The sequence below is a fragment of the Pholcus phalangioides genome, unplaced genomic scaffold (genome assembly GCF_987345545.1).
Source record: "Pholcus phalangioides strain wild (caught in Gottingen) unplaced genomic scaffold, Ppha-v1.0 ptg000010l_1, whole genome shotgun sequence".
Taxonomy (NCBI): domain Eukaryota; kingdom Metazoa; phylum Arthropoda; class Arachnida; order Araneae; family Pholcidae; genus Pholcus; species Pholcus phalangioides.
This window is the reverse complement of record NW_028301603.1, coordinates 29574830-29597669: the sequence shown is the minus strand read 5'-3', so window position 1 is coordinate 29597669 and position 22840 is coordinate 29574830. Positions and strand designations below refer to the sequence as shown.

At 36.4% G+C, this 22840-nt stretch overlaps 1 protein-coding gene across 1 annotated transcript in view; it reads left to right on the top strand.

Moving 5' to 3' along the window:
• LOC149081256 (serine/threonine-protein phosphatase 4 regulatory subunit 4-like) overlaps window positions 1–12377 on the top strand; it is a 32828-nt gene extending 20451 nt beyond the window's left edge. Inside the window, exons 16-25 of the mRNA XM_089238094.1 lie at window positions 724–829; window positions 3079–3204; window positions 3352–3518; window positions 3781–3822; window positions 5300–5383; window positions 6600–6684; window positions 7338–7433; window positions 9815–9947; window positions 10059–10357; window positions 11851–12377. Coding sequence (XP_089094220.1) covers window positions 724–829; window positions 3079–3204; window positions 3352–3518; window positions 3781–3822; window positions 5300–5383; window positions 6600–6684; window positions 7338–7433; window positions 9815–9947; window positions 10059–10357; window positions 11851–11921 — 1209 coding nt within the window. The 3' untranslated portion in view covers window positions 11922–12377. The remainder of the gene's footprint in view (window positions 1–723; window positions 830–3078; window positions 3205–3351; window positions 3519–3780; window positions 3823–5299; window positions 5384–6599; window positions 6685–7337; window positions 7434–9814; window positions 9948–10058; window positions 10358–11850) is intronic.
• Window positions 12378–22840: the final 10463 nt, after the last annotated feature.

Here is a 22840-nt window from a genome sequence, read left to right as displayed (position 1 = left end):
CTAACGCAGGGCAAAGCTCACAATTGCTGACACTGTCACCAGATGGCAACTTATCTGATAAGTCTATCATGCATGAGAGTAATTAATTTGACCTAATTTTTATTTTAAGACTTTAAGTGGATCGTAATATTTTTTTATTTATCTGCATAATATCTTGCACCACCCTTTAGCCAATATCGTGGTACCCCAGTTGGGAAAGACTGCTCTAAGCCATATATGGTAAACCCTTGGCTCAGTGATCAAATGGGTCATCTGGTGGCCCTGGGGGTTATCTGATGTGGCCTGCCCCCTCAAACCTAATTATATTATAGCATTGCTGATGTAATACTTGAATGACCCCTAGTGAAAAAGTAGGTAGTAAAGAAAAGTAGAAAAAATTATTTTGGACATTTTTGCCAAAAAAAAAATGCTTGGCACTCCTAAAAAATTTGTCGTCCAAGTTGACAAGTTGTTTAACGGTGTGATTTTTTTTTTTCAAACCCTGGTTCAATATTCATTTATCATTATTATAGATTTCATTTAAATGTGCAACTTGAAACAGATGAAAGAATTTTAAATGCTATCAGATGTGAGCACTAATTTCATGAAATAAGTTTTTTGTTTGATAAATGTATAGCAAATTTCATTGATGTTAAAAGCATGTTATGAGAAATATTTGAAGTGTTACTCATAATGTGATGTCACAATATTTTATTTAATTCCTAATATTTTATTTAATTGTAGAGGCCCATACCTTGCAGAGTGGCTGCTGCATATAGTCTCCTTGTTTTGTTGCGCAATACCTATAAATTGGATCAGAGGAATGGTATCATCAATGAATTAATAAGAGGTCAGTTGAAAAAAAAAGATTGGTAGTTTCTTAGCATTGAATGCTGTTGACTTGGTATTTTTAGGTTTTGCGCATTCACATATATATATATTTATTTATTTATTCTTCCCTACACTTTTATCACTTGAATCATCATGTTTTCCACCAGTATGTTCAGTTGAAGCCATATGCACGCCTAAAATACTAAAGTAAAGTGTGTGTTTATTCACAGATTTTTTGTATTCGCTGTGAATGTAACCCCCCAGCAAATACCAATTGTCAACTGTGTATCTTTCTCTTTTTTATATATATTCTTATGTGCATGCTTTATTGCTGTTTAGCATTGCCGCTGTGGTGGTCGAGTGGTCATAGTGACAGACTTGCATCACGAAGATCCGGGTTCGAACCCCACCGGCTCCACAGTGGTGGCCGGCTAAAGTTGGTTTTCTGCAGTTCCCAACTTCAAGGCGCGAATGAGACCCGATCTCCCCGTTAAAAAGTTTTGCCACAGAGTGCAACAGACCTAAAATGTTACAAATATTCAATCATTACACTTCACTCACAATTTGAAGTATAGATGGCAGCACTGAAATATCAGACACAAAACTAGCTACACGTGCAGACTGTTAGGTGCCCTCACTTTGTTCCAGACTCTGCCACGAAGCTGGGCTGGAAGAGATCTCGGCAACGGGATAAGTCCAGTGGCAGAGACCCTGTCATTCATTCATTCATGCTGTTTAGCATATTTGCTTTGCTTTGTTTGTATTTTTATGGAGATATTTCTAACGAGTTCACAGTTTCTTCTCCATTAGATAATATTTGCATTGTAAGTTCTTTGAAAAACTACCCAAAACGTTCATGGTGGCCATAATTTTACTGTATTCCAACACGTCTTAACTTGGTCTAACTAGGTCAGGGGTCTTCAACATTTCAGACACAGTGGGTCGAATTGTAACTTCCCACAAAGCCCTTTTATCTTTGAAGACGATACACCCCCCTCATCCCATCCTGGAGATCCCATGAAGGTCGTGGGCTACCAACTCATGTAATTTAGTGATAAGGAAGGGGCCAATAGAGCCCCAACTTAAGACAAACAATTGAAAAATTGTTTTTATTTATTCTGAAATTATTCCTTTTGTTAATTTTTAATTTTGATTTAGTTCTGTGAAATAATTTTTTTCACCAATTCTTAAAGTTTTTGATTAATTACTGATTAAACTAGTTACTTCTGAGATTAATTTTAATCTGCAATCACTTCAAATGATTCTTTAATTATTTATTTCAGTGATTCCAAAATTATTTTCCTTCTCGATATGTCTTGAAATCAATTCATTCAATATTTATGTAATTATTCTTTTATTGATTGTGAAATAATTTCTATCAGAAGTTACAAAATTATTTCTCTCATTGATAAGTTTTTTGAAATTTATTGTTCACTAATTTTGAAATTATTTTTTTCAAAAATTTTTAAATTACTTCTGACTTTTTATCTACTTCTTCGAGGAATTATTTCTTTTATTTATTCTAGAATCATTTCTTTTCCATCTGTGCTAGAATTATTTCTTTCATTAATTCTAGAATTAATTGTTTTCTAATGCTTTCAACAATTTTCTCAAAATGATTAGCTGGCCATGACAAAAAAGCTCTGAGGGGGCAGGATGAATGAAAACACATAAAAAGGATTTAACAAAAAAAAAAGCTTAAAAAGTAGCCAACAGGGTAAAATCACTTTGCAATGCTCAAAAGAGTAGATACACAAATGAATAACAGTGGCACAGATATATCTTGGAATGCTGAAGAAACCATTTTTAGTGTTTAACTCGATGAATCATGTGCTTCATTACATGGAAGTAAGTGAGCTGAAAGTGTTTAAAATAACAATGCAAGTGAGTTGCTTAAAAAGAGAAATAATGGGTTGTTAAGATTTGCTACTTAAACTTAGAATGTGTAGTTAATCTGCTGAATTACTTTCTTATGATTTGTGATACAGAAAGGGGAAGTTTTTGTTCTTGCTTTTTCAGAAGAATATATTTCCAATTGTAATTGGAACTAATTAGTCATGGTTAATGGGTTAAAATATTCAATTTTGCATCCATGTCATGTCAACAAATTTTCACCTATTTATAAGACCATCACAATCACAAGTATTTTAAAATGTAGTAAAAAGGCACAAAATAAGAAGAAACAGTGATCCCCATGATGGCAGAATTTTGTTTCAGAGATGCATGTTTTATTATTTGGAAATAAATTCTTATTCTTTCATTTGACAGAACTCTGTAGCGGACGAAGTTGTCATAAGCGGATGCTTTTCATCAAAGTATGTGAGCTGGTTATGGAATTGTTTTCAAAAGCTTTCTTCAAAAGGCATTTCTTCAAACCTGTGCTCGAGTTATCTGGTGAGATAAAAACCCAAATTCTTTTCTTTCAAATTTTGTAAAAAAAAAAAAGAGAGTAGAATATACAGACAATATTATGTTGTGGAGAAAAATTGATAAAAAAATTCATTACTTTAATGAACTGGTAATATTTTGTCTCTTTTACAGAGGACCCAGTTCCTAATATTCGCCTAAGGCTTTGTGCAATTTTACCGAAACTGAAGAGTTTGTTGCACCTTCCCAAGGACGAAACTCTGCTAGAGAGCCTGGAAGCTTCTGTGAAGAGGCTTATGACTGAAGAAAAAGACAGAGATGTCACTTCTGCTGTCAATAGGGTATGATGACGGCTGCAATGATTGAATTCAACTTTTGTAAAGGAACGTGTGGTATTGTTTTATAGATACCGTCATCTCTATGAAACAATATCATTAACACAAAATCAATTTTTATTTTTGTAGGATTTTTCTCATCAAAATGATTGAATTAGTGTCTTCTATTTAATTGAGTCTCATTTTGAATAATATTTTACGTTTTTCAAATGTGATAAGTCATTTATTACACATTTCCACTAATATATGGTTTCGTATGAATCACTAGGCTATTCAAGAACTGGATAAAATTGAAATGCCCATAGAGCCTGTAAGTATTCTTTTAATTTTATTAAGCAGAATGTCTTGTAGTTTATCAAATAGTTGTTCATAGTATCTTAAACTGAAAAAAAATGTGCAGTAGCTCAGGCTGATCAATGCTACTGTACTGGACCTAATGTACTAGAGAACGTTCTGAAGTTTTGTTAGTTCAGAACTAAGCTGCCCTCGTCTGAATCTTTCAGGTGACCAGAATCAGTATTTTGCAGAATAGAGATTATACCACAGTCGATCCCTCCTATAACGTTTTTTTAAAGAAAACTGTTGTAAAAGAAATGTTATAAGTGGGAAAACGCTTTAAACAGGAAATCTCAATAAGTATTAGTAAGAGTTTGGTCCCAAAAAATAAGTCGTACTAAGCAAGAAAATTTTCTAAGTGAGAACATTATAAGCGTGATCCACTATATATAAAACCTCTAATTATGAATTAGAGGTTATTTGACGTATATTTTTTTCATTTTTTTTTTACATTTCTACTTTTTAGATATATCGATCTCATAATTTTTAATTTTGGAAATTTTCTGGAATTAAGAGGGGATATTTACCCTACGGACTTGACACTCAAGAGAACCAATCTTGACCCCCTATCTGTGGATCTCCTTGACCTCAAAATTTGCTTGTCTAATAACATAGCCTTTGTTAGAATTTTTGATAAAAGAAAAGAATTTAAATTTAATTTTCTCTCTAATTTCAATTCTAATATTAGTATTAGAATTTTGAAAAATATATTCTTTGGACAACTATCAAGAATTAAAAAAACTTGTAATAATGCAAAGGATTTTTTTAAAAGCATTTTCTAAATTTTCAAATGTCTTGAGTGTCACCAGTTATCCATCTTCTTTCATGGGTTTCAAACTTCACCCACGTTTTTCAACTTGTTACCTCACGCCATGTGGTTTGCTGGTGACATTGGTAATAAAAAGTCAAATTTTTGGTAGGTTTTATATTTTATTTTATTATTTAATTTTTATATTTTCAACCTTTAAACACACTTTTGTGTAAATGTCTATTTAATATTGTGCTACTCATGCGATTTTTCATGTTTTTGGTAATAATTTTGTATTTTCTCATACTTGCTTTTTGACTTCCAAAGCTTGTTTATCGCAGAAATGTCAGAGGAACTGATGGTAAATCTATGCCTATTTTGGCCTACCATCATTAGAAACATTTTTGCTGTTTGGAGCAATGGGGGGAGGGGGGTTCCCCCTTGACAACGACCTCCTCATTGTTCCATATTATTTCCATTTTTTTCAACTTCATTTCAATTTCTTCCAATTTATTTTTATTTCCAATTTTATATATATATATATATAATATTCATTTTGTGCATTTTTATATACATATAATGAGAGAAAATCAGATTTTATCGCTTGCTACTTCTCTTTGCTTGAAGTATAGTGCATGAAATTAATGGCATATATATATATATATATATATACTCATACATTTTCTTTTCTCTTTTCGAGAAGAGCTCAAGAAGGACATCAATGGATTGTGAAGCTCATTTAGCAGATATGAAGAAAGAAGAACATGAACGTCGTCTTTTGGAAATGGTATCTTTAATTATTCTTAAAATGTTATTTTGAGAAACTATTGCTCCAGTGCTTGTGCCTATTATCTGAGTCTATCTAATTGTTAGTGACAATGGGTTTTATTGACCAGAAATTTAAAAACTTTATAAATCTTTCTTTTGCCTTTAACACTTAGGTTGCGTGAATAGTCGAAGCAAAATATATTTCAATTTATAATAGTCAAGTGTAAATACTTACTCATAATGGCAGCTTAAAAAGTTTCCCTTTTTTAGTTGTCTTTTGTGAAAGATAGATGCACTTAAACTCATACGTTGCGAATACAGTGAAACTTATCTAAGACAGACACTGTATGAGAGCCAACCCTGTCTTAGACAAAATAAAAAATATTCCCTTCATTGATTAATGCTTTTATGTGTACCTTTATAAAACGGAAACTTAGAAAACAGAGAATGGAAAATAATTACTAGAACTCTCAAAACAAATTTTCAAAACACAGAATGATCTGAAACGACTCATTTAATCCCCTTTAGGTCTCATAAAACCAATCTAATGACATCAGTGCTGCTGTTACAAGCTTTTAGCGCCAAAATCCCATAAATAATGTCGCTTATGGGGTTGCTCCACTAAATGAATATTTCAGGCAAGCAAAATGGGGGTATAAAAATGTTTTTTCAGTAGTTTATGCACCAAACAAAGCATCTACCAGTCAACTACAAGAAATTAGTATTAACTCAATTTCAAATTTTTTGTCGGTTGTGGGGGTTTCTAGAATAAACACTTCAGTTGAAAAAAGGTATGATAAAACAGAGAATCTGGATACACAAACCCACAATCACCGATAAAATAGTGATTGTAGGTAGACAGGCATTCTACCCATTTCTCAACAATGTACACCCATGCTATATAGTACAGGCAAACCTCTTTAGAGAATATAGAAATAATAAAAAAATTAAAAACATCAGAATATTTATGCATATGCCATCTATATATACGTCATTTTAAGAACTTCATGTTTAAAAGGAAAAAATTCAGTTCCTCACAGGATGATTGAGCACACTACTACGCTCATCATCTGTGAGTGATAGGAGCATTCTGAGGGTTGAAGGTAGTCTTGTCATTCTTAAGGATAATATTGTTCAGATAAGTTATTATATAACTTAATTATATTGTTAAAAATGTGATTCATCAGAAAGAAATATATTTTTTTTTCAATTCATATTGATTTGTTTTTTCTAAGGAGTTGGCTCTGGAACGTGAAGATAATGACCGTTCCCAAACTTCACAAAGTCTTGTTAGGCCAGCTAAAATTCCAGTTCGAAAAAGTGAGTATCTGTGAGTGAAAAAACAATTTCCACCAGAAAATATTTTTTTCCTTTTATTGATCTTGCTATTTGAACAATTGATATGAATGGCCTGGTGTGAAAACCTCATGTCTCAATTTTTTCCAAAAATAAGGTTTTTGTGACTATGGAAAATAGACCTGGTATCTCACCGACCAGACAAGGCACATCATCACTAATGAGCGCAGTGCCATTGTATTGCAAAAATCAAAAACTTCATAGCAGTACTATATAAGAAAAATAATAATTTTAAAAAGTATTTTCACTCCTCTCCAGAATTTCAAGGAGTGTTTTGGCAAAAAGAGGGGTATTTTTTTAAATGAAAAATGGCAAAATTACTCCATCAAAAAAAAATTACCAAAAGTTTGAAGGAGTATTTTCACTCAACATAATTTGGAGGAGCAAAATTGAATTTTGATGTGTGAATCACACATCTAGATGCGTATTGGCAATCACTGCTTAGTAGTTCATACTAGCAGTTGCAGCAGTGTGCATGTTTATTTTTTTTCCCTAAAAACTGACGCAAACTTACTTATGAAGGTTCCACACATAGGCATTGATATATCACTCGAATAGATTTAAAAAAACGATTTTTAGAGAAAGAGTATTCCATTGAAGTGTTTTGATCATTTAAGGTGGTACATTGCCCAAGCAGTCGAAAACCAAAGAATTCAAAAGCAATACTTTAACAAGGAACATGCTGAGAAGTTCTCCAAGGAACTCGCCAAAGTGTAAGTTGTATATATACATATTTTGCCCTTAACAATCTTTAGTATATGTTATTGTGTAGTGTTGGATATATTGTGGGGATAATATATTATTGGATATATATATTGTGGGGATAGTGCACAACCTTAGATCAAAGTTTCATTCGGGTCATGCAAGGTTTTCCTGGAGAAAATGATCAATATACACAACACCATGTATTTGCCTAAGCTGAACATATTTTCGCAAGAAAAATACAGAAAATAGGGATTCTTATGATCATCAATTATTGCCAAAGGTAACTATTATTGTTAGTATCATTCAGGAATTTTATAATACTCTATACAAACATGAAGAGCAGAATTGGAACAGAGAAAAGGGATCAGGAAGAAAAAAAAATTTAGCAGAATTTGTGCAAGTAGCACCTGTGCTGAAAGAAAAAGTCTACAAGGCTATAAGAAAAAAGGGACTAAAATTATGTAAAAGGGAAATACCCAGGTGAATATGGTATTTCAGTAGACATTATTAAAGAAAGAATTTGCCAGTATGCTAGCTGCTTTGTTCACAAATTGTCTCACAAAATCAAATGTGCCTGAAGATTGGAATAACGCAATGATGGTTCTTTACAAAAAGGGTGAGAAAGAGGATCTCAAGAATTATCGACCGATTAGTCTCTTATCAGTGATTTATAAAATCTTCACCAAAGTGCTGACATATAGGCTTGAATCCATATTGGACGAAGTCCAACCAAAAGAACAAGCAGGCTTTCGAAGTGGATTTATTACAATGGATCACATCCAAACAATCAGGGAACTTATAGAGAGACACAAGGAATACGAATTACCATTAAGCATGCCCTTCATTGTGATTTTGAGAAAGCATTTGACTCTGCCTTTACATCTGCTGTTATTAAAGCTCTAGATATAATTAGGGTAGAGAAGACTTACATTACATCATACACACACACACACAATATCATCAAGAAAATATATGACAAAGCAACTGCAACGATTCATTTGGATAAAGGAAAAGCAAAAATTAAACTTGGGAAAAGGAGTCAGACACGGTGATACTATCTCACCAAAACTCTTTACCGCTGTTTTAGAAGAAGTATTCAGAAAACTGGATTGGGATAAGAAATGAATTAAAATAAATGGAGAATTTCTCAACCATTTGCATTTTGCAGATGACATTGTTGTTATTAGCAGTAATCAGACGAACTAAAAGAAATGATACAAGAACTGGTAAAGGCAAGTATTCAGGTGGGCTTGAAAATGAATCTGCAAAAGACGACTAAAATTATGTTCAATCTCTTTGCGTTGAAGAGGACAATCTTGCTCAACAACACAGAGGTAGAAGAAGTAGAAAGTGATGTATACCTGGGACAAGAAATTACCATGGACAACGGAATCATTAATGAAATAAACAGAAGGATTAGGATTGGATGGAGCACTTTTGGCAAAAACTGATTAATTCTGAAGAGCCACATACCATTATGCCTGAAAAGAAAAGTGTTTAACCAGTGTGCGCTAACAGCACTGACTTATGGAGCTGAAACATGGACACTCACAAGCAAGACGATACAAAGGCTACAGACAACACAAAGGAGCATGGAAAGATATATGCTAGGCATCACTAGGAGAGACAGAAAATGAATCACTTAGATAAGGAACCATGCAAAGGTGTATGACATCATGGAAAGAATTAAACGTTTGAAATGGAAATGGGCTGGACATGTTGCAAGAAGACAGGATAACAGATGGACCACAAGTATTCTAGATTGGTACTCCCGTGGTGTTAAACATCTGAGAAGGTGTCCCCACGCAAGTTGGATCGATGAGATCTGAAAAGTGGCTGGAGTCAACTGGATGGCTAAAGCATCAGACAGAGCAAAATTTTAAAGGGGACCTTCATCCAGCAGTGGATTGAAAATGGTGGTGGTTGATGATGATGATCGCCATAATTATCATTTTATTTATAAGTAATCGAAATAATCCTAGATTCTAGTAAAAAATAAAAATTCAAGTAAACTTCGTTAAAAATACAAGAAAAAATAGTAATTTTAATTTTAAAATGTCAGAATAGCCAAAATTATTGTAAATCAGGAATGTCCCATGAAATGCAAGTCATACAGTTACCCTGTATACACCAGTTTCTGACCTGTGAGCAGTTGCAATATCACATATCTAACCCTCGAACTGAAAAGGTTGATTACCTGTGGTGTTGATGAGCATTTATTTCTTTGTATATCTATCGATTTGAGTTTGTGCATTCGCTTCTTAATTGCTCGTGATGTCTGTAAAAGTACAAATGTGTGGTAATTAGATATTCTTTGGCAAAAGTTTTTGAGCTTTGTCAGCAGAAAATATAAGCCTACTCACTCTCTATACAGCATTTATATATATAGTTTCAGGTCGGGATAAATGCATTATCCAGAAATTGGAAACAAAGCCCTCTCCAAGTCCAGATAAAGATCATCCTGACAAATATGTCTTACCGTTTGACTCAAAAAAGTGTGGAAACTGGACACCAACTTGCAGGTGAATACTTCAATAATGCTATTGATTTATGAATCCAATACTGTCTTTTCAAGCTCTGTTGCGTAGTTCTTTTTTAGTTAAAGTAATAATAATTTTCTTCTGTGTTTTCAGACCCGAGACACCGGTAGTACGAAGGATGTTGCCAAAGACACCAACTTCTTCGGGGAACATTCCAAAAAGACAAAATATTGACAGATGTCCATCACCCATGCCACCGCCGCGTAGATTCTCCGATTCCCTCATGAGGACCCGATCACCCCAGGATGTTGCTCAGAAATCGGCATACAGTTCCCCAGCGCTCAACTCTTCTCCTAAATCTTCAGCATTACGCAGCAATGAAACTTTAAAACTGGAATCTCATCTAGCCTCTCTCGATATAAAAAATCCCAGCTCTTCTATTTCTGTGCAAAGTAAGTGATTGGCTCTGAGTTCAAAATTCAAATTATTTCACTTCTGATACTCTGGCAAATGTATCAAGGAGAGAAATAGTGGATTTCGTCTGTCTTTACAGCATAGATTTGTGCAATGGTAGTTTCGTAATGCACCTAATCAGCTGAATTAAGACACAGATATTTTTGAAGGGAAATTTAACTTTTTTTTTTACACTTATGAGTTTGGTATTGAATCTGCTTTGAACAGGTTGACAGGCACAATCTGATTTCCCCCGGCAATAGCCAGCATGCCGTAAAAAAATCTGGGGACATGCTTTTTGAATGCTGGAATCAAAGCTGCCGTTGGGGGTGTGTGACATTCAGGGGCAACTCGAGAAAAAATTCTCCAGCAAAGTGCCAGACATTTTTCAGAAATGAAGATTTGCTGTGGGAAAAAGTAAACATGAAGTTTGAGTTATCTGAACATAACTCGTTAAACAGAAAGGATCTTAAAATGCAGAGAACAGACAAAGTTCAAATCAGCCAATTCAATGGTTTCTTAGGCCTTTCTAGCTTGGGAATTCTCGAATTGATCTCCAGTAGCCTAGATGACTCTAATTCAGCATTTCCCAACGTGAGCAGCATCCCGACCTGGGGTAATGGAAGGGTCTGGGGGGAAGTAAAAGCTTAGGGTTTATTATAGGATCCTATGGGTTGATGTGTGTGTGATCTGCAACATAGACATGGATTGATTAAAAGTATTTAACTAATACATGTCTGTGTCAAAAGATTGTGTCCCATCAGTCCAGTGTGAACCCAGCCCAACATGCCAAGTTGTCAGTCAATGGGACACATAGGTTTCCTAGTCACTGATTCTCCAAATATCCCTATCAGAGTGGAAGTCAGGAGTTAATAAAGAGTCTTCTGGTATCCAGGCAACATCAAATATCTCCATGTGAGGAGAGGGACAATATCTCCTTGTATAGGGCCTTGGAGTTCCTAAACAAGAATTTTCCGGAATTCCCCTTTTTTTTTAAATGAAAACCGACTCGCATTCATGTTTTAAGGTCAGAAAACTATCTTTTTAGTTGACCACTACTGCACAATCACATGTATCCATCATGTTTTTGTGATTGGAAGCTCGATAAAGGAGTCATGATTTTCTGCAATAAAAAATTAGGAGCTCTGGAACTTACGCCGGGGGGATCTGAAAATCAATTTGTGAAAAGATCTGAGACCTTCTTTCTTAATTCGCAACTTTTCTGGGACTTTGTAAATTTTATATGATTGTTGACACTCTGGTGTTTCTTGGCATGCTGGCTAATGCAATAATACTAAAATACAAAGCATGCATACACAGATGAAAGTAGGACAAACCTAACCTGTGTAGGACAATCCTAAAGATCTCATACTTCAAAAGCGTGGATAATTTTTTACTTTCTGACATAATATACTTTTTGAAGAAAGAAAAAAAAATTCCCCTATTTATTTTATCACCTATTATAATGTATTTTTGTTTATTTTTGCTTCAGAAGCAGTTCTTGTCGAAAGATCTTCACAGCGTTCTTCAAGCAGGATACCGACTCCGAGCCCCAAGAGCTAGCTCTCAGCGATCTTCTTTTTCTTATGATCGAAACTTCGACTCAAATCTCTCCTAGCCAAAGTAGTTCGTACAAGCCGGTTTGTACATAATGTACTTAATTATTCGGAAACATGATGCCTTCCAAGTATATTTTAAGATTTTTTTTTGGAAGTTTTTATGATATACTATTTAACGAATGTGTTTGTTTTATATTATTTGTTGGAACAAGTTTCCGTTTGTTGTCCTTGATGTTCATACATTTTTCATCTCCTACTGGAGTTCGAAAGAGCGTTTAACGATGTAAATGATCTTTCAGTGCAATATTGAAAAAAAAAAAAATTTACAAACTAATATAATCAAAATTTTTTTGTCACCAGGTTACGCCTCAGAGAGGCATTATGATTATTTTCCTCAGCTTGTCAATGTTGAAATTTGTTTCTATTTTGTGTGCAAATAAAAACCGAATGCAATGATCCAAAAATTCAAATGTTTTGATTCTTCTCTCTAACAGATTTTAATGTTTCCAACACTGTGAGCCACATTTTAAATTTCTATGGTGCCTTCAAACTGCCAAGTTATACTATGGCATTTACAGTTGTAAAAATGAATCCTATTTACGTGATGCATCAAACACACAGCACGGTGAATCCAGAAAGAATATTATATATAATTTCCAGATAATGTAGTATAGCTTAGTGGTTTGTGAACTTCATGTTATGTAGCTGATTTCAGTTGACGCTCATAATGATCCCACCCACATTATATAGTAATTATTTCGTTACAACGACTGGTAGGATGATTATCAAATTTTTTCATTTAATACGATGACTTATATCTGTGTTTCTCAAAGTGTGCATCATGGCTTCTAGGGGCATCGCAGAAAGCTGGGAATATTGATTTGTGTGCCTATTTAGGCTTTTTAGTGGTGAAAATATCTGCTAAACTATTCTAGGACGTCACAGATGAGCCATGAATTAGACAAGGGAACTACAGATGACAAAAGTTTGAGAACCACTGCCTTATATGTTTTCCTTTTGATACAATGACCACCTGATGTAACGCAGGCACAAATCCGAGACAGTGTGGTGGGAAGGGCAAATTTTGTGATTTCTTTGAATCATCCTGTATTTAAGGGACAGACAAATTTTCCCATATTGTTCGTCTCTTGGGAGGGGGGTAGTATCGTTCCTACCCACACTGGATCTCCACCTGAGCAAAGGTAGGCATCTGTAACTGTGAGTGGAGCAAAGACAGACATCTTCAGCTTCGAATGGAATGGAGCAAAGGCAGGCATCTTCCAATGCGAATGGAATGGAGCAAAGGCAGACATCTTCCAATGCGAATGGAATGGAGCAAAGGCAGACATCTTCCAATGCGAATGGAATGGAGGCAGGCATCTTCAGCTTCATTGAGCAAAGACAGACATCTTAAACTATGAATTAAGCCTAGGCAGATGTCTTAAGCTTCAAATGAAGCAAAGGCAGACAGCCTTCAGCTGTGAATGGAGCGGAGTCAGACAGATCCAGGGCGATGTGTCTGAGAAGCAACTTACTGTGTAGGTGCATTGGATCATCACATATTTTACAGGACAGAAAAATTTACCCCATATCATAGCTGCCAAGTCTCCCGAATTTTTCGGGAATCTCCCGAATTTTAACTTCATCGCTCGACCTCCCGAAAAGTTCTTAAATCTCCCGAATTTTTAAGAAAATCACAAAAAATCCCTAATTGTCCCTAAACATTCCCTACTTCATTAAAAAAAAATCCCCGCTTCTGAAAACAATCCCTAAGAAATTTCTTGTGGGGCATCAAGCCTCTTTTTTTTCCCTTTCGAAATGACGTCACACGTCGTAAATGGGGAAATTCCCTTTTTAAGGAAGTTTTACAAACCCTCTGATGGTAACAAGGAAGTTGCTTGTCTTATCCTGCAGGGAAATGGCTTAGCAGCCAATAGTCCTGGATAATAATTGAAGATTATAGTGACGCGTATACGGTCAAAATGTCTTTTGTTGAAGTTACGTACGTGCGATATAACAAAGCATGAATACTGATAAGCAAAAACATATTTAATCAATTTTAAAGATACTTATTCCGATGAATTTCCTTTCATCAAACGTTCCAGAAGAGGGCCGACTTTTCCTTTTTGTACAAGTTGTGTTACGGACATAAACATCAGTCATGGTGGAAAGAGTGACATCATCACTCATGTGAAATGAAAAAAAAGACAAGCAAGTGTCACAAAAAGTCAGTGTTCTTCAAAAATTGACGGTGTTTTCCTTCATCTTCCGATGATTTTGGGGTCATTCGCGGAGAATGTTTGTTCACAGCGTTTCTGATTGAACACAATATTTATTTTTACATCATTGAAGTTTTGGCCTCCAATTTCACTTGTTTTTTGCGTAGGAATTTTATTCCCAAGGGTTTAACTTTCATGTGTGTAAAATCCCTATTTTAATTTGACTTCAGTTTTGAGTAGGGATTTTATTCCCTACGCTTTAACTTTTATGTTTGGAAAATCCCTATTTTATTTGGAGAAATCCCTATTGTATTTATTAGGGAGTGGTTTTAGCATAAAAATACGGGTTTGCGCGAAAATCTCCCGAATTTTCATTTTCAAAAGTTGGCAGCTATGCCATATTATTCAGCTCTTGTGTATTTGCGCTTGTATCCTTATATGTTTAGTGTTTCAGACACTGCAGGTCACATTGAAAATTTCCATGGTGCCTTCAAGCTGCCAAGTTATACTGTGGTATTTGCAGGGGTGGGAACTCTGCGCCAATTGCGCCGCACTGCGCCAAAACTAATATCTTGCGCCATCCTGCTCCCATAGCGTATTTTCGCATTTTTCTGCGCCAAATAGCGAATTTTGCTTCAGTATGCCCGGAATTTCGGAAAGGACGCCAAAAAATTTTTGTTCCTGCTAGCCACGAAACGTTTCTTTACGAGAAGAGCGTGTTTTATTCCACTATACTTAAACTATCGGCCCCTGATCGGGCTTTCCATCGCGAAACCCCGATATTGTTCGTGATCGTGGAACTGAAGATGGTTTGCAATGCCTTTCAGCTTTAAAGTGCAAATTCGAGTGTTTCCGTTTAAAAAAAAAGTCGTCACTGGAAGCAGCAGAAATTACTGCAGTCGATTGTCATTGTGTTAAATCCCGATGTTTCGTGAAAAAAATTTTCATTCCGGGAGTAAAAAGCGCATGTCCGCCGAATTACGAATGTTAGTTTAGAAACTTTGCCGAATAACGAGATTTAAATCGCCAATGTTGCCGAATAACGAGCGTTAAATCGTCAATATCGCCAAATAACGAGCGTTAAATCGTCAATCTCGCCAAATAGCGAGTGCCAGATCGCCAATCCCGCCAGATAATGAGTGCTGAATCGCCAAACATCGAGTTGATTCATTCGAAATTCTCTCCATTTCGCAACAATTTCTTTCTAAGTATAAAAAAATTAAAAACTTATACATTTTTTTAGCTCATTTGAAGTGCTGCTGTTCAAGGCAGCAAATAGTGCCCTCAGTAAGCAAAAATCATCTCAAATAGACGGGTGCAAAGCAAAATATTTTACTACAGCCGCTCTTTCAAACAAGGTGTCAAAAGCCTAAAACACCAAAAACTGACGAAAAGATGTTTGATAACAAAAAATAGTGCAGTTTTATTTTGAAAAGGGTTGAGGGTTAACGAAAATATTCTTGTTAATTTCATTGCTCCAATTTATAAATATCTGCTCCGAATCCCATATTTTGCTGCTCCAAAATTGCTCCAAATCATGAATTTGCTGCTCCAAAACTGCTCCAAATCCTGAATTTTGCTGCTCCAAAGCTGCTCCGAAATGGACTTAGTCACTTCCCACCCCTGTATTTGCAATTGTCAAGTGAGTCCACTTTACATGATGCATCAAGCACAAAGCACAGTGAATCCACTTGAAATATTATAATTTCCTGATAGCGCAGTATAGCTTAGTGGCTTGAGAGGTTCATGTTATGTAGCTGATTACAGTTGAAGCTCATAATGACCCCCATTCTAGCGATTATTCCATTGCAATGACCGGTAGATATAGGATGAGTATATTCATATGGCAACTACTTTGTTTTCCTTTCAATATAGTGACCACCTGATGTAATGCTTGTTTTTTTACAGAATAGGGGTCATTATAATGAGCATTGACTGTATTTATATTCATTTATATATTTTTTACAAAATATTAGGCAGGCCATGGCAAGGATTCCTGGGACCAAAACTAAAGAAATAAATACATTTCACTCTCAACATTGAGCAAATTTCTGTGAAAACTTATATACTGTTGGTGCTCAATTTTACAAACTAGTCTTTCTTGTGACCGAGCCTGGGTGTCTTGCGGTTTCTCCAGTCTTCTGGTTCTTTACAACATGACATTTCTTTGAATGATTCCTATTTAGGGCAAGTTCAAGTTCATAAAAACGAGCCTCAACTATACAGGGTACCCTGTAAGTCCTAATTCAGCCTTTATCTCATCAACCATTCGTCGTAGAGAGGTATGGTTTTAGTGTAAAAAATACATGCTCAAAATGTGTTCAGGAATCACCCTGTGCCAGTTTCTAGAGTGAAAATATAGTATGCAATAGTGAAAATCTAAATTTTTGTACCCCGTTCCCACCGACGTCCACTTGGAGAGTTGTTGCATTGTCTTTCCTGAGGCCAATAAAAAAAATCCTACATAGTAAACTGCAATATTTGCTGAGGTATTTGAATTCAAAAATATCTCGGAGAAAATTTGGAAAAAGATCATAAATGAGGGAAAGAAGCATTTTCTGTTAGTTTATGCTGTTCTTTCCCAACTTTTCTCAGATTGATTATGTAACTGATATTTCGTATTATATTCTGTATTTCTCTGTTAGATGGCACTGCTATCACAATTGTTATCTGTTATTTTTCCCCACCTTTTTAGTTGTTCATTTGTATCGGCTCAAGCCAATACAGGCGTTCTTCTGCTTATGTCTAAATAAATCTTTTTTTTATTACTGTTCGAAACCTTGCTTTATCCATGCATCAATACGTTCGTCGATCACATACACTGATATCTTGGAATTCAAATACCTTAGCAAATACTAAACTGGTAGTTTTTTTTTGATAACTTTAGAAGAGACAGGATCTCAACTTTCTAATATAGCTTTCTGCACAGGTGCGGATCTAGAGCTCGCTATTGGGAGGAGCGATTTTTCGAATTGCTAAAAATTTTTTATCTGAGCATGAGGTGACCATACATCTCCCATTTTGTCCCTTATTTTCCTCGACAGTCCCGTTTTTTCTTTTTTTTCTCCCACCCCGACTTATTTAAACAATGTCCCAGTTTAACCCGTTTTTTAGTCGAAGTTTTCTTGAATTTGTTGTTCCAATATTATCATACAGAAATAACGAAAATTCATGAATTATCGCATTTCGCTTGGGGGCTGAGATCCGCCACTGATTCTGTAAATACACCTTTGTCATTAAGTCACTTATTTGGTTCACATAATTATGGTTATTTTTTCAGTGTTAATTTAATGATTTTCATTGGTTTTAACGTTATACACAAGAGCTGTTGTTAAAATTTACAATAGAGAGAAATTTTCGGGAGCCAAGGAATGGATTAATTCATTTTTACATTAATTCGTATGAGAGAAATCGTTTCGGTTTGCGAACAATTCTGTTTATGTACGGCCGTCAGGAACGAATTATGCTCGTAAATCGAGAGTTCACTGTATGTATCCGCTTATGAGTCGTCACGATCATAAGCGGATACAGGCTCCTCGAACGGGAGGGGTGAATCTGCGAGGCATAGTTCCCCCTCAGGTTGAGATCTTTGGTGGGCCCCCAGGCCAGACATTTTACTAAAGTGAATTTATAGTGTGGAAAAAAATTGATGAGAATCGTTTCGGACCCAAGGCTGACACAACTCCACGTGACTTTATCCGTCTGTCCTAGCTCCAGTAGCACACAACGATATCGTTAGGATATCGTACCGATACCGGTCCGACGTCGGAAAGAGGTCGAAAATTTTGACGTCCCATATCGAACCATATAGTAAAAATGTATTCACTCAATAAACTCTGAAATATCGTCTTTTTTTTCTCTAAAATCGTTTTGCTCTCACTTTTACAGCATTTCGTTTCGAATATATCTTGGTTGTACGATAGTTGGTCCCTTTTGAAATAATCCAAATTTCTCTATGTCGAACTACGACGAAAAATGTATGCCATTTCTACGTCGAACGGTATAGAAATCTCCACGTCATCCTCAGCGCGTCAGGCGGAATGTATCTCGTAACCAAACACATTGGCTCGGCTATGCTCGAAACATGGGCGGAGATACGGGGTTTCTCTCCCCCCCCCCCCCCCACGCAGCGTCAAAAGCCTACTCATCGAATGTATGTGCGTATATATGAATTGTTATCATCATGCCTATCCCCTCAGTAATCATCTCATCGTGCCCCCCTCCAGACTTTCACGTCTATCTCCGCCTATGGCTCGAGACCAGATATAAATAGACCGCGCACGCTATTCATAAAACTTGTCGAACGTGAAGAAAAGATGAGCAGTATTGTCGGGGAAAGAACAGGTTCTGCGCTATTACATTTGGCGCGTTTTCGCAGAAGCTAGGATGTTGCTGTAACGAAATTTGACTCAATTCGATCAAATTGATGAAAACTTTCCTTCATTTTTTCAATGAATTTCACTCATTTTTATGTGAAATATTTAGGGAGTATCAGATTTGAAAAAATAAATTCTATAAAATAAACAAATATTGGAAAACGGAACAACGTATATGTTGTAAAGCCTTATTCATTTATATTTTTAAATATTCTCTTCATTCACTTTGTCGCTTTTAATTTCGAAAATTTATTTATACGAGGGGTTATTAAAACAAAAATATATCTTTCCAGAACATTACAATTACTCTATATACTCATAATTAATGTATAATTAATTATAATGCATCATATTATGTTATGTAATGTAACACATTCACACTCATACCATATTCAGTCATGAAATAATATTCAAACAATAAGAAAAAGTTTCATTTCTAACATTCCTGAAAAACCTTTTATAACCTCATCACACAAAACTGTAAACACTTACATAATATTTCAGGATTAAAATAGATTTTACTCAAGAAAATTACAGAATCTCATCATCAATTTCTCTAAATTATAAGAATTAAAATTCCATGTAGAGTATATATGTAATAATTTAAAGTGTGTATATATATATATAATATTTTAGGATATAATATTTCATATATATAATATAATATTTACACATGTCACATATATATACATACACATATATATATATACACACACACACACACACACATATATACACACATTATATATATATATATATATATATTATTCTAAAAACGATTTAATACCTTAAATTAAGATTAACATATGCATACTTTTGGAGCGAAGAGATTACATATGTCACATATATATATATATATATATTAAATCGTTTTTAGAATGATTCTTTTTCAAGATAACATCTGAGGTACACAATATTTGACTTCAGGTCTTAGTACAGATATTGACTCAAAAAATCAATTGAATAATTAATTTTCTTGTTTGAAGCGGCAATTTCACATACAACAAACATAAATTAATGAATAAAAAAATTTATTTTCTGTAATAGTTTTATCTCAGGTGTGAAGAGGGGTAAAAATACTATTATTTTTAGAGGTTGTTATGCATTTTTATGCAAAACTGCAATTGTCTAGAGGGGGGGGGGCGGGGAAGTTTTCCTCACATTCTATTTAAATAGAATATTTTTCATAAATTTCTCCTTCTGTAAAGCATATTTTCTTCCAAGTTGAGCAAAACTCGAATGAACTCACTAGCTCGCCAAATCTTGCGGAGACGTATATTTCAGTTAAAACTTCATAAAACTCACAATTTCAATCATTTATTGCCAAAAATTCTATTGAAACATTTAATAATGATTCATGACATTTGAATTTTACTAAAACTTGGAACTTTAATTGAATTAAATCCAAAATGGAGTCGTTAAAAACTTAGATTACGTCAGAAATCCATTGCATCGTCAATTTAATACTCCAATTTTTAATTTATAAGAAGAGGAATAAGCAAAAAAGTATTCCCTTGTGAAAGGATACTGGTCCCCCTTTCCTAAACCGCTCAGAACATCCGAAAGCTGCGCAAGTGTTGGCCATTCTAATCAAAAATAAGACAGCGCGTGTAGATCGTCATACGAGTAGCCATAAGGAAAGCATTGCCAGCGAAATTCCCTGACCAGCCTTTCGACCGGAGTCACGTGACTCCGGATCTTTGCTTCACATTGTAACCCCTCGCGCGCACTCTATAGTATTATTACTCTGTGCTCGAGACCTCTAGCATCGTTGGCCCTGGATTGAGTCGGCCGTGGTCAGCCAACACTACACTAGAGATATACCACATATTAGGTAAGCCCCACCCTCGTAGTCGTAGGGGCCATGCACCGAAGGGACGTAGGGGAATGTATAGTTTAGCTTTCCCACCTACGACAAGAATATACGATTTTGTTATTGAAAGGGGGAGGGCGAGCCCCCCCCCCTCTATTGCCTTATACATTGGGAACAGTTCTCGACTTATCAGAACGGAGGTTTCCGCATGTACCAAACCAAGAGGGTGGGGTTGTACCCGTTTTGAGTAATGATTACCAACTGTGTGGTTTTCGTTCCAACCATGCATCAAGGCCATCGCATCCGGGTTTCGGAAAATTATGTACGTGAGAGCTTGAAGTGCATGAAAGTGGCAATCGCGCTGTCCTGTTCCGTTTAGTACGTATTGTGGTAAATTAAGAGAATCTAGATTGCAGGGAGGGGGGGGGGCGGTTAAATGTTTTTCAAGTTTCGTAAAAGATCTTTTATCAAAACTTTATAGTGCAATTCTGAACTTATACTAGAACACCTGATACTACATAATGTTTAAAAAATTAAGGATTGTAATTAAGTTTGGGATAAAATTCATATTCAGGGGTGGGGACGGTAGAGATGATCAAACCAGAACTACAATTTAAAATAATATTTCGTCCCATAAAATACGGAAGGTATATTTACCATACGCTATTTTCTTCCAATAATTCACCCCCCCCCCCCGACATATTGACCTGTATCCATACCAAGGGAGTAGCGGGGAGGGGGGAACGTGGAGGTCTGGTCCCCCCGAAATGTAAGAAAATGACCACCGAAAAAAGGGGAAAGATGGCCAAATTTATTGTTCTATCACTTCGGTTCCCCCCCCCCTCCCCGAACGAAATTTCTGGCTACGCCCCTGATCCATACCTATTTGGGATTAATCGAAATTACATGAAACTTGGGAATCACTGCCCTACGCAATACAACAGCGTAGTAACGGATGGCTCTGCGTGGGAAACAAACACCAGTGCCCCGTCTTAACGCATGGGCCCACTCGGGCAGTTTACAGAAATTTCGCCACCGAAAATGTCGCCTGTCCTGAGTGTGAGTGACGAAGTGAGTGTATGACTAAGTGAATGCGTGCGTGACCAAGTGAATCCGTGAATGACTGTATGAATTAAAGAATGTGAGTGACCGTATTTGTCATGAAGTTGCGACCGGATGAGTGACAAGTGAGTGACTCAATTGTCACTCTCACACTTATTCAGCCATTCCCTTGACCGTTCATACTGTCACTCACTTGATCATTCACTTGTTCACTAATATGCAGAACCGCAGGTGGATCTCGTGCCCCGAGCCCAAGATCAGACGGGGTTGCAAATTTAATCTTTTATAACCTCTCCTTTAACATTACCAGAGGGCGCCAAAATTCGTGTTTGCCTTGAGTGACAAAGCAACTAGTTGCGGCCATGATAACACAGTCACTTGTAGATCACTCACTAGATCCTTCGTATGGTAATTCACTCAATCATACAGTCACTCACATTCACTTATTCATCACTCATACTGCCAGACAGGCAATACTGTGTCGGGGGCGAAATTTCCGGATCCCCACTCGGGCATGGCACGGGGAGAAATTATGAAAAGATCTGATTGAAAATTTGCATGAGTGATCACATGAGTCACAGAGTGAGTGACCGTATTATAGTGATCAAGTTAGTGAGCAAATGGTCACACTCAGGGGCGGGCTTAAATATTTTGCGGCCCGGTGCGAAAACAGCTTTCCGGCCCTCTAAAGCGAAGTTTCGCAACTCACCAGTAACCACGGACCCCCCCCCCCCCCGGTGCACGCCAGGCTCACATTTGCACCTAATAATTAATATCAAACTACTATTTTTTTTCCATGTTCATAAAAAAGCATGTGAGAAAGCCATTTGACAATAAATTTGAACAATAGTGCGTTCAAGTGAGCCTCCAGGCACTCAAAGGTTGGGGGGGGGAAGGCTGTCAGGCCAGAGAACCGATTATCTGTGGAAACCCTAGGCCAGAGGGCTCGATGTCTGAATTTTAGAGTCCTTGGACAGAGAATTTTGAGCTATTTGATTTGTTAAAAACATTTAAGTTGAAATCATAGCCCTCACATCCTGTAGCGGGGCCCCTAGGCTGGGATCTTTTGCGGGCCCCTCGGTCAGATTTTTGACGGGCCCCTTCTGTAGTTAATTTAGAGCGTGAAAAAGCAAAAAATGATGAGAACCGTTCCGGGCCCCAGGGCTAGAGACCTGTCAGCCCCTCCTATGTGGGGGCCATGGTTGAAATGTAATTAAAGCATTTTTCTCTCGCTTGGCGGCCCTAAAATTTAGTGGCCCAGTGCTCCCGCACCCTTCGCACCCGTGCCCCCCCCGCACAGTCCGGCCCTGGTCACACTCATTTGTTCACTCATTCAGCCATTCACTTGCAGAGCCGCAACTGGGTGGGAGGGAAGCAGTCGGGTCTGGTCAAAGCCTCCTAGAGAGAGATAGTAGTATCTGGGGGGGGGGGGGCTTTGGTCTGGTGCCCCAAG